Source organism: Centruroides vittatus, unplaced genomic scaffold, assembly GCF_030686945.1.
Source record: "Centruroides vittatus isolate TY-2023 unplaced genomic scaffold, ASM3068694v2 scaffold_899, whole genome shotgun sequence".
In the NCBI taxonomy this organism is placed as follows: Eukaryota; Metazoa; Arthropoda; class Arachnida; order Scorpiones; family Buthidae; genus Centruroides; species Centruroides vittatus.
This window is the reverse complement of record NW_027122719.1, coordinates 193,627-206,795: the sequence shown is the minus strand read 5'-3', so window position 1 is coordinate 206,795 and position 13,169 is coordinate 193,627. Positions and strand designations below refer to the sequence as shown.

Sequence of the window (13,169 nt, the reverse complement as noted above, 5' to 3'; positions counted from 1 at the left end):
TTCCTTGATCAAAAAAACATTGTAACACTAAGATTCGTCGTAACGCAACAGGTAAAGTGCCGTAAACCAGCATTATTTATCGTTTGTAACGAACAAATTATTACATTTTTCTCTGTAATTTCTCTGTATTCTCGCAACTTAATTGAACCAGTTGCGGGCGGGTTCGATCGTATACAATAGATCGAAACTGATATCTGAACGGAAATAGGCGACCGTAAACAAAGACGTCTAGTCTGTAACATTATAGCAAAAGCTGAGTTTACAATTTAAATGGTCGATTCTTCATATCTAATAGAGTGATAATCACGTGATTCTTGACCTTTGTAACGCTTTTTCGTTAAAAATAGCTAATCGAACTACGATAATTTCTATTAATTTACAATTTACTGATTAGACTTTAAACGATTGACAATTCGCGTCATTGGAATAATCGGTTCTTCTAGCACGAATCATTGCCATTTTATACGAAAATTAGATAATTTTTTAACGTAAAATACACCTCTACTATGCACACAATGGCGTGAATGTGTTAAAAAAACAAAGGTTCCATTTACGTAGGGGAATAAATTTATTGCTAAAGGTGACACGTTCGTATTTTTGTCAATACACTGACTAGATTAAATCAGACTGTAATGAGATTTTATAGGGGAACTCCTAACCTACCTAATATTTAATGTTTTACGCTTTACTTACGGTATTTATAACATAACTAATCTATTAAATGTATCGTTTACTGCTCATCGAAGCGAGGAAGTTGCGTATTGTATACATTGTTGCTTTTATTGTACTTGAACACATTATCGATCGTTGAACGTCTATGCCCTCCTGTATCGATTAACTGCGCTAGACTACGTCATTTACTAACTATAAATAGTCTTTAGACTCCTTAATGTCACGTTTTTTTCATTCTAAATTAATATTCATATACCACACTAGTTACGTTTGAATATTTTATTGCTAAAACTCTCAACATCTTTCAACATTAAAGCTATTTTTTTCAAATTCCACAACAAAATAATTTTGTATATTTACATTTTGAAAGACTCTTTAAGAAGTAACAGATCTTTGTGATTTTTTTCATCATTTCTGTAACATATTTTCGACTTTTTTTCTTTTAATATAACAATTACGAGTCAACAACGGAGCGAATATTCTCAGAGTATTCTGGAATTAAAAAAATACCAAAATATTTTTCAAAACAAAGTGCCATACACCTTTAAAAACTCAGAAGCAACAATTCTTAACAAAACAGCTATGAAAATAACGCCTTACATCTACGTTCAGGAAGCTAAAAATACTTTGACCTTCAAAACGCTTTGGGATATCTTTAAACTGACAGTTGCTACTTTATAATTTTATTTAATGTACAGTACATACCAACTTTCTGAACTAAATTTAATACAAAAAAATATATATATGGGAAAACAGGGAATGTTTACTTTATGGAGAGAGAGAGAGAGAGAGAGAGAGATAGAGAAGGCATTTAAGAATCAATTGCGCATTATTCCCTATCAATTATGGAAGACAGAGGTTGGTATATCTTTATCTATACAAAAAAAAAAAATGGCCGTACCAAGTTCGTTTCTCTATCACCGTTCGTCTTTCAAGATACAGTATCAAAAAACATAATTATAACTCCATAGAAATTTAAACTTCGATAGATGAAATCAATCTTATCTCACGTCCGGGCGATAACATTAAGAAATAATCAGCAAATATTAAAAAGAGCAAATACAAAAGTCGGTGTCGTTTACGTTTAATCGCCATTTCTTTCCTCCTCCTTTTTTTTCTGTTAATTTATTGTTTGATTCTGTTAACATTTTGAGGTAGTTTATAATGATTTATTTTTTTTTTTACTCTCCAGTTTATTTTAGACGTAAAATGATTGTCTACGTGTTTAAAGCTACGTTTATATAAAGATAACATCGTACTTTTTTATCTGGATTCTATTTTTGTTTGTTCAGTTTGCAGTAGGCTGAAGATAAAATTAGAAATTTGTTACTTCGTTATAAAACTTTCCTTCTTTCTTATTTTTTTTAAAAAAAACTTAATATGGTTTTGTATTAGATTATAAACAATATATTTCGTTGATCGAAATATTTTATATACACGAAAACAACCCGAAAACACCCCTACATTTCACAATTTTTTTTTTTTTTTACAAAAACTGGTTATTAGCTGCTATTAAAAAATTAGATTAAAGCTTAGTTTACTTTAGAGGAATTCCTAAACTTTGCCAATTCGAACATAACCCGAAAGTGCAAAAGTTGGAAATAACCTGTTCCATTTTCTAGTCTAGGAGCAACCGAACTAATCCAAATAGGAATTTAAATATACAAATTTCTCATAGGAACAAAAACACCACGAGGTAAAACAGTATCTTTCAGTGATGTATAATTCACTATCAAGATGGAATGACATTTATCACATGTATACTGTCTGAAAAGAATTTTGATATTCTTTGTTAAATTCCAGACCAAAGAGAATATTCCCTAGGTATGGATTAGTCATCGTTATTATTAACAACAAGTGCGAATGGTGCTCATGATTATAGTACCATCATCATCGTAAAAGCCTATGCAAATCTGTATTCCACCATTCCTCATAACGCCCAAGCAACGCAACAAAAACGGTTCTCAAGGGGCAAAATAAAGCCGTGTTAGCCTCTGTAGGACAATTGACTAGTTCTAGTAGTCTTCTAAAACTAAAAAAAAAAAGTGCCTTACCACACACTACGCGCTTGTAAGCGTTTTCAGATAAAATGATGAAGCCAATTATGTCCATCTTGGGACAATGGAAGAATCTGACTGTTGCTACAACACCTCAATACATAATTACAAGAGCGATTGTTATCCCAATATTCGAGTCCTTTAGTTAAATATCTTAAGGCGAAAACTAGTCTCTGACCGGGGGTCAAGTGGGGCACGTAAATATTAAAAGAGAACCTGTCCGAAAATCCGTCGTGGGAACCGGGAACGTATGAAGCCAAGACGTCTTCGCACGTGGCCCATTCCGTAGTCGTGTATCTGGCGTAAACTATTTTTTCGAAATTAATATTCAAAACTCTGACAACACAATGAACTGCCATGTCGTCGACGACCACATTTTCCAGGCATATTTTCTGATCACGTACGCGATTCATAAAATCTGATGACATGGCCGGTTGTTGGAACTGAGGATATAAACTATAAGACGACGTTTGACTGATGTTCTGGGGCTGAAGAGTAATCGACCATGTCTTATCTGTCGAACTGTCCTGTTCTAAATTCGAAACTTTTAAGTCTATGTATGCCGACTGTGGAACTATAGGAACATCGTCGGTAACGATATGCTTTACCGCTTCCAGATCTAAACCCAAAACATCCGCAAATCGGACGATTTTCTTCCTCCGAGGAGTACCGGGAGGAGTCTTTCCAGTTTTTAAGGACGTGCTCCTTATTAAGGGCCTTCTAACGTCATCTACATTTAAATAAAGTTGTCCCTTTTCGTGCCTTTTACTTGTCCATTCTTCCTGGTTTTGTGTTTCCGTAGACAAATCCTTACTGTCACTATCTGACACGGTATCAACAGAGGACGGACTTTCCGCGATTTTCAGAGATTCCAAAGACTCTTTTAACGAGTCGCAGGGTACCACAGTAAATCTACTTTCGGGCTGAACATTACTTTCCTCTTCGCACGGCGATATGATAGTAATTTCCTCGAGCTTTATTTCCTTATCCGGAACGGCATCTATGTGATTGACATCGTTGGCTATAAACTGCTCTTCTGTCCATTTATCCGCGTATTTCTGAAGTTTTTCACACAATATCTGGCCGTATTTCAGGTCGTTTTCGTCTAATATACAATTATCTTGCGAGCGAAGAGATAAAATTGTACTTTTATTCCCACACGCTGCTATAGCTCCGCAGTCGAGAGGGCTCTCCACGGCTTCCTCCATCGGTGGGCTGGTTTCTATGGAAGCTGGTACGGGTGGCATGGCTATAGGAGGATTAACAACGATTTCTTCGTCGGCGGGACTGGGTGGTGAGGAACAATCACCCGGTTCGTAACCCTCGTCGTCGCTAGAAAACATGGCTTCTTCACTCTGCCAGCAACTGTGCGCGTTTAAATGATTAGCTCCATACTGTCTCCTCTTGGGCGGTCTATCGATGATGGGCTCGCTAGTAGAACTAGACGCATAACGTTTGAGACAAGCAGCAGCACAAGGCCTGTCCGATAATTCGAATCTTCCCAAAGGCCACAGTTTGCTGTGTAAGTGTCTGGCTAGTGCCTCGGCTCTGAGTCGGCAACTAGCCAAGTTTAAGCTGCATGAGATCTCCAGACTCTCCTTTTCGCTGTCAAGCATATTTAGATGCTACACTACCGCCACCATATACGCTCGTTGCTATTTATAACGGCATTTTACACCCACCGGGCGATGAGTACCGCCGAATATTCATGCCTCGAGATCCGGATCGGGTTTTAAGCCCGCCACAAACAACACTAATACGTAACCGTACGGATTGTCCCCTAAACGTCCTTCAATGTCCGTCAGCGACAACAGCGCCTCGCCTGACGTCACTCTGCGCCATCGCAATACTGACTTGACGGAGGATTGACCTGTGGACGCGGTAGGCGGCAACCGCGCTTCGCGCACTTAAAAACAATCAGGAAGTGTCACTGATACTCAACACCTTTGCAACTCTTATAAAGGGAAACGCAATGATATTTTAATTCTTTTTTAAATAGATACGCAGTTATTTTAATCTAGCTAACACAGTAATGCAAATAAACAACCGCTCAATCAATACACTTACACTTTTTGTCAATACAGAAGTACTACAGAAGTACGCGGTGCTACATTCGATGACATCACCAAACAACATTTAACTGGCATTTAATAGTGTTTAAGGCGCCCGTGAAATAAAATTGGTTATGTAAACTCGAAATTAAATTAATGTTTAGCATTTGGAGATTGGCAGAGATGCAGATACCTGTCAAAATAGAATCACGTGTTCGACTAGATTTAGACTTAAGGTCAAACAATGTCTAGCGGTTGTTTTGTTCTTTATTTTCTTTACTTTAATCGATAAAAAGTGCAGTTTAGAAATGATATTTATTTTTAGAACGTAAAGTGTTTCGGACATAACGGGGAATAGAAAACAAAGGAAAAAAATTGTTGTTTAGCTGCATATTATCTTAAGGGTTTTAATCCTATCGAAGAGTTGATTGACAGACCTATTTTACGGTATATAAGTAATACCTTCAAATTAAGTAATCGTGATAAATTTTGAACTTTGAAACACGTTGACATATTTATCAACTATAATTTGAATTTTTATCTGTCAAAATAGGGGATTTAGGTTTACTAGTGTGATAAAATTTTACCTTAATGGAAGACATTCATGTTTATAAAACACATTTATATCTAACCAGATTTACATCTTTTTAAAGTGTTACGAAGTTTAAATTTCTTTAAATAAGGATGTATTAGTTAAGGGTATTAAGAAAATGTCTGGATGAACATCGATAACACAAGAGACGAGAGCAGGTTGCTGTGGCAACACATCCTGTACGGTTGTAGGTGCTTTTAGTGAAAGGAAGGAACTTCTGAAAGCTTCAATAAAACAAACAATGTCTCTCTTTACTTAAAGAAGTATAGGATATTTCTTTACGGCCTTTTATCATTGTCAATTATTCTTACATTCAACTTTTTCTCATCTTTGCATAACACAAATCACCAATTAATATTTTATTCAGCTGATTAACCATCAATTACTTTTTTGATTTTTTTTCAAATAAGATTTTAATTCATTTGCAAATGGCCTTATCCCAAAGTCTATAAATTTTCACTACCTTTTGTGAAAATAAATTAAGTTTTGGAAATTGGACTCCTCCCTCATAATTATCTTCATCAGAAATTTTATGATTAACTTCTAAAATCTTCAGAGATTTTCATTTTGATTTAAGCAGATAAACTCTAATTATAATAGTTCAAGGATGTTGTGTTAAATTTCCTTTGTAAACTTGTTTCTAGATAATTTATTATACAATAGTTTAAAATTAACAAACAATTCCTTAAATTATGTTTGTTTTAATGATGTTAATATTAAAAAACTGCAATTTATCTTTCCGCCATATGAAATGTATGATAAATGAAATTATCTATTCTATAAAAATAGTATATATGATTACATTCTTTTTATCTACATATTTTTTATATATAAACATATCTGTATATACAATCTACACACAGTAATTCTAAATTTATAAGATAATATTATGTAATTAAATATCAAATTTTAAATAATACAAAATTATATTTGATTTATATATATTAATTTCTGATTTTAAATATATTTTTTTCATAATTAAGGCATACAAAAATTTACTAATATTATCTACAAAGAATCAATGAATTGTAAGCTACATATTGAAGAAATATATAAGTTCATATCAACATTCTATCTGCTGAAGGCAATAAACATAGATATGCAGACTATATATAATATATTTATTGCAGTGTGTTTACTATTTCTTTTCTAAGATAAAAAAAATAATAATACAGTAAGGACATGAAAAAGCTTTCATTTTTTTTTCATTAAGCTATCTAACTGTTTAGATCCCAAAGTAAACATTATGGAATTAAAAAATTCTATGATAAAATTATTTATATGAGAAAATATGACATGCCATTTTCAATATTTATTTTTAAAAAGTTAACATTAAAGAGAGTATTTTAAAATATTAAAAATCATTTCAAATTTGGCTCATTATTAATTTGTTATATACTGTTTATCACATTACAATAATAAAATAAATAACTTACTGGAATATAAAAAATGAAAACAAAACACCTTGGTATTTCCAGCAACAAAGTAAATTTAATAAAATAAAAACGTTTTCGACTATTTTTAATAGTCCTCTTCAGTTAGTCTCTTTAAATTGAAAATGGAACATAAAATAGAATGCTTCTTTAAAATGAATTAGAACAAAAATAGAATGCCAGCAATAACATCATTTAAATTTAAAATAATAAAATAAAAATAACATAAAATAAAAGTAACATAAAAATAGTACAAATTGAACAGTAAAATAAATTAAAACAAAGTATTAAGAGAATTAATTGTTGTAGTAAAAAGATTTCCATGCACTAGAAAGACTATCAGCATCTCTATGGTTTATGCAACCTTTGGTATTATGCGCCTTGTAAATCTCGAGCTTTTCAATGTATTTAATAACATGTTTGTTAGTGGCAGTCTTAATTATGGAAGCTTTATCCCAATAAATATTGATATCTTGTTCTTTTGCGAAGGCTGCCAGGACAGTACTGTCCAAGTATTTAGTAATCGAATATTTATGCTCCTGCAACCTCTGTTTTAAAGACCTCATAGTAGCACCAACCTAAACTAACTCTGAATTAAAACGGCAGTCAGTTAATGGGATTGAATATACTCCTGATGTATTGTTTCGATTTAGTTTCAACTTATCGTTCCGTAGAATTCTGTAGATCGTAGGATTACGTCGATAGATCATTTTAACATTGTTCTTGCAAACTATTTTCTTAAAGATTGAATGTACGAAAGGAATATAGTTGAGAACTACCTTTCGGTCTTGGTTGGTGGTAGTAGGTTGTTTATTTGTTGGATTACAAAACTTATCAATAAGAGCGTTAATATCCCGTAAATGATATCCCTGTTGTACAGCTATTGTGCATATGTGATTTAGTTCTCTATATGTGTCATAATAACACTAGAGAGTTCCTTAACAAAATGAATAACAACCCATATGGTTTGATGCTATCATTGGAACAAAAAAGTGACCTGAATGTAAACTTCCTGGATCTATCCATCACTTGTAAATTTGGTGAAATATGGACGAACATTTATCGAAAGCCTAACTATCTTCCTATTATTATTCCAAAGAATTCTTTCGATCCCAGCAACTTTAAACATGCAGTCTTTAGATCTTGGATAAAGCGGGCCTATACCCACTGTACAAGTATTTATGACACATATAGAGAACTAAATTACGTACGCACAATAGCTGTATAACAGGGATATCATTTACGGGATATTAACGCTCTTATTGATAAGTTTTGTAATCCAACAAATAAACAACCTACTACCACCAACCAAGACCGAAAGGTAGTTCTCAACTATATTCCTTTCGTACATTCAATCTTTAAGAAAATAGTTTGCAAGAACAATGTTAAAATGATCTATCGACGTAATCCTACGATCTACAGAATTCTACGGAACGATAAGTTGAAACTAAATCGAAACAATACATCAGGAGTATATTCAATCCCATTAACTGACTGCCGTTTTAATTCAGAGTTAGTTTAGGTTGGTGCTACTATGAGGTCTTTAAAACAGAGGTTGCAGGAGCATAAATATTCGATTACTAAATACTTGGACAGTACTGTCCTGGCAGCCTTCGCAAAAGAACAAGATATCAATATTTATTGGGATAAAGCTTCCATAATTAAGACTGCCACTAACAAACATGTTATTAAATACATTGAAAAGCTCGAGATTTACAAGGCGCATAATACCAAAGGTTGCATCAACCATAGAGATGCTGATAGTCTTTCTAGTGCATGGAAATCTTTTTACTACAACAATTAATTCTCTTAATACTTTGTTTTAATTTATTTTACTGTTCAATTTGTACTATTTTTATGTTACTTTTATTTTATGTTATTTTTATTTTATTATTTTAAATTTAAATGATGTTATTGCTGGCATTCTATTTTTGTTCTAATTCATTTTAAAGAAGCATTCTATTTTATGTTCCATTTTCAATTTAAAGAGACTAACTGAAGAGGACTATTAAAAATAGTCGAAAACGTTTTTATTTTATTAAATTTACTTTGTTGCTGGAAATACCAAGGTGTTTTGTTTTCATTATCACATTACTAATATATTAATAATTATCACTTGATTATGTATCAATACTTTGAAATTTCTTATTCTTTATCATGCAAGTGTAATTCAGAATAAATAATCTAAAAATAACTTATTAGATGTAATTCAATAAAACAATTTATGAAACTTTAGAAATAAATATTTATACATTTTTTACATAAATTTTTATTTCAAAAAGTTAATATTTCATAAATAATTAAAAATAATTCCTTATTATATCTTTATTTATTTATCAAATCGATCTACAGGAATCCCCGATTATAGGTCTTTAATTAATTTATTAATTTATTACTTTAATATAAAATATTAGAACATAATCACTAACAAAAATAAATATTAATTTGTATAATTTCAATTAGAAAATTCACAACAGAAAATTCATAAATATTAAATTATTTCAAGGAAATTTATAATGTTGATTTCCTTGAATATATCTTTCTAATTTTTTATCCATAGACAAATAAAACACAAAAACTATATTACTTCGCTATAAAATATTCAATATTACAGCATATTTACTCAACTCTTTAAAATATTTAATATAAGATTCTTCTTAAATTTTAAAACAAAAAAAAAAAACCTTAAACTTTAAAAAATATTTTCAAGAAAATTTCATAAATAATATTTATTTAAAAAGTTATTTAAATATATTATTTATCATTCATTATCTACAGCCATGTTATCACTCTCATTCAACATTAAACAAAATCTATAGATTTATCTATATTTAAAAATCTTATTAACATGTCATATGTTTAATAATTATTGTTTATAAGCCTATAAATATATATTGATTTATGATAATGATATAAATTTACTTTTTAAATTTAAGTGCATAATTGTTTTGAATAAATTAATGTTCAACCTAATACAATTATAACTGTAAACAAATTACTTACAACACATTTATTTTTGTAATTCATTTACCAAAATGAATACTTGATAACATTAAATTAACTGAGATTGATTACATTCCTAAATTCAATTACATATACAAAATATATATGTCACTCTAATATAGGATTAAACTAGATTTACTATGCCCTTAATTTATACTTTTACTCATTTAATACCTTGGCACTTAAATTTTAATGAATTAAGTGGGAAAAATAATAATCCTAATGAATTAATTTCAAATGTTAGTTGTATCCTCTCTACATGTACAATGACAGAAATAAGGATATTGCATAATAGGCGCACAAAATATATTCTGTGTTAACTTTCTATAATACTGATTTTGTTTCATTTTAATTGATTTAAAAATAAAATTCATTCACTAAAACAAACAATTTAACAAGCAGAGTATTATTTAAAATGATTTTAATCTATCTAAACTTTGAATTTAGTTTCTCTTGTTCGTCTTTAAATTTAGACATGTAAACATTGCCAATTTTAAAGATAAAATTTCCTTTTGCAAAATTAAAAAAGTTCTCTCTTCTGCACAAACATTTTTGTAAACTACTAAATACAGAAAGCTAAATATGAATGATTTTTTACTAATGAAACTCTACAATAGAACACAAATGATCTAAACTTGCCAACATTCCGCACTACTGGAATGAACTAAGGCAAAGGACATTTCTACTTGGCAGGTAAACTTGACAATAAATTTACTATGCCAGAATTTTTAAAGAAAAAACTAACAACATATTGATAAGTTCAGACAGAATGTAAATTACATCAGTTTATTATTAACACTTATCCAATTCAACTTCCTCTAAATAACTTAACCACTTGTGACCTTCTTGTCTCTACATTGAAATAACCTTCCTGACTCATCCTTTGTAAAGTTCAAACAACCACTGAATCCATCAGAACATGACTGAAACTATTTTGTTGATAAAGATAACCACTATTCAGATATTGCATCAGTTCCTTACTTTTCTTTTTTTTTCCGATATATTATTCCAAGTTTTGTTTATTAGTTTATTAATTATATGAAAATTTAATTGTTAAAAATACTTAAGTAATTTTTCATTTATTCTTTATGCACATAATATATAGAAGTCTGAAGCATATGATATATAAACAATTGTAGTTTATCAAAGAAAGAATAAATAACATTTTTAATTACTAAAAATAATATAACTGTATCTCATTACCTTAAGATTAAATTTATTATTATACTCCAACAGAGTTTTTTAAAATGAAAGATATAAATAAATTATTATTATTTAAAATTTCCATACATCTTTAAACTTCAGAGGAAAAAATTTAGTCTAGATTTATTCTTAAAAATTTAATAAATGTACATAAAATATTTTCACCAACTTTTTTGCCTGCTTCCAGATATACAGAAATTCAATTAGAAAAAATAAAATAATAATTGTATACTTCAAATATAACAAACAGAATGCAAAAATCACTCTCATTATGTTTTAATTTTGATCTAATTGGACTTGTTTAATTTTTGGTTTGTCCTAAATTAATGTACATTCCAAATTTTATCATATAACTTTAGATTTATTCTAAAGTTTCCCATAAAAATTTTAAACTCAGATTATTTTAAAAAGAAAGCATTTTGTCGAAAATATTTGTTGTAATGGATAGTAAATATATGATACAATCAAAACAAATTTTAAAAAAATTCATAATGCAAGAATTTTATATATATTTAAAAAATAATATATCATAGTGTTTTTCAATAAATCAACAATTAATACACAGTCCTGAAATTAGACAATTCTGATAGTTCAACTTTTTCTTTATAATATTTATGTAAAACACTCTGACAGGATTTAATAATTACAATTTATATGCCTTTCTGTTTCTTAGTTTTTGTTGCACTACATAACATTTGTATAGAATTATAATTTTTTTTATAACACTTTGTAACTGCTATTTCTTTACAAGAGTATCGTTCCACTTGACTGTTTCCAATTTACTACTGTACGAGTAAGATGAAACAAGCGTTGTTAACGATGGACTAATAGATAATGTGGCAAAAGTAACAAATAAAAATATTTTGAACTTAACTGCCTAAGTGCAAAAAGCTATAGCTTAGGACCTCATGCTTTAGGAAATAGCTTTAGGGACCTCAGTGGCTCAATATTCCTTTTCAGAAATTAATGAAAATATAAAATATTTTTACCAATAAAAGTTTATCAACTCATAAATATATTTTATTTTAAATATAACAATTAAGTCAAATTTATAATTACAGCATTACATTAGTTGATTCAAATACTGAAATAGATTTGTTTTTGTCAATGGTATTGTTAGACTAACAATGTTATTGTATTGAATGTTTGCTGTATTTCTGGGAATCTACTTGTTCCTTCCCAATTTGTTTGTTCTAAGAAAACACCACTATCAACATGTAAGTTACATATTGATTGCAAGACCATAAATGTGAAAAGATTGTTACATTATGTAACAGTTAATTCACATTTGCAAATTTTACTCAAAGAACTAGAAACAATTTCAATATATTTGAAGAAAAGGTGGAAAAAAAAAATGGCCAATGTAGACTACAATTATAGATTATCTGCAAAATAATTTACAGAAAACAGCTATAGTTTTTAATAATAATATCAAAAATTTCTCATTTATTTTAAACATTAATTGAACTGAAGATGATATAGGAAAATATATAAATAATTAAAAAGTATCCTAAAGATGTAGATACAACTTTAGATGACAAAATAATATGCTTTTATCAAAGCATACAAAGTTTCTTTTATTTTTTTTTTAACAAAAGTAAGTACAAAACTATGCCAACATTTGGGAAAAGTGGTTCTAATTTATTTTTAAGTACTTATGTTTTATATAAGCTTTGAAAATTGATATCTTTTAGGTCAAGAATATTTTTTTGACATATTGATAGAGAAAACATTCCAGACTTAAAAAATATTAATTTTCAAGACTTATATAACATAGTAGTTTGAACATAAATTACAACCACTTTTCTCAAATGTTGGCATAGTTTTGTACTTACTTTTGTTAAAAAAAAAAAAAATAAAAGAAACTTTGTATGCTTTGATAAAAGCATATTATTTTGTCATCTAAAGTTGCATCTACATCTTTGTGTATTTTTTTGAATTTAATAATAATAAACTGTTCAGGAGAAGATTTAGTAGACTCAAAAGAATAAAAAAAAAACTTTCATTGTAATGTGCTTCAAAACAAACTCTCTTCTTTGAGTTCTCTATATATAGAAAACAACATTCTTTTAAATTATTGTAACCAACTAATCATTTCAATAATATATATAACTCATCTTTATCAAATCAGTAAAATTTTGTGTTACCCATATATATA

The 13,169-nt window shown here is 29.3% G+C and overlaps 1 protein-coding gene across 1 annotated transcript; it reads right to left on the bottom strand.

Annotated features, from left to right (window-relative positions):
- Positions 1 to 936: 936 nt before the first annotated feature.
- On the bottom strand, positions 937 to 4,536 carry Gbs-76A (Glycogen binding subunit 76A). The gene has a single exon (XM_067288679.1). The coding sequence runs from the start codon at positions 4,343 to 4,345 to the stop codon at positions 2,753 to 2,755; it is 1,593 nt and encodes a 530-aa protein (XP_067144780.1). The 5' UTR covers positions 4,346 to 4,536; the 3' UTR covers positions 937 to 2,752.
- Between the last annotated feature and the right edge of the window lie 8,633 nt (positions 4,537 to 13,169).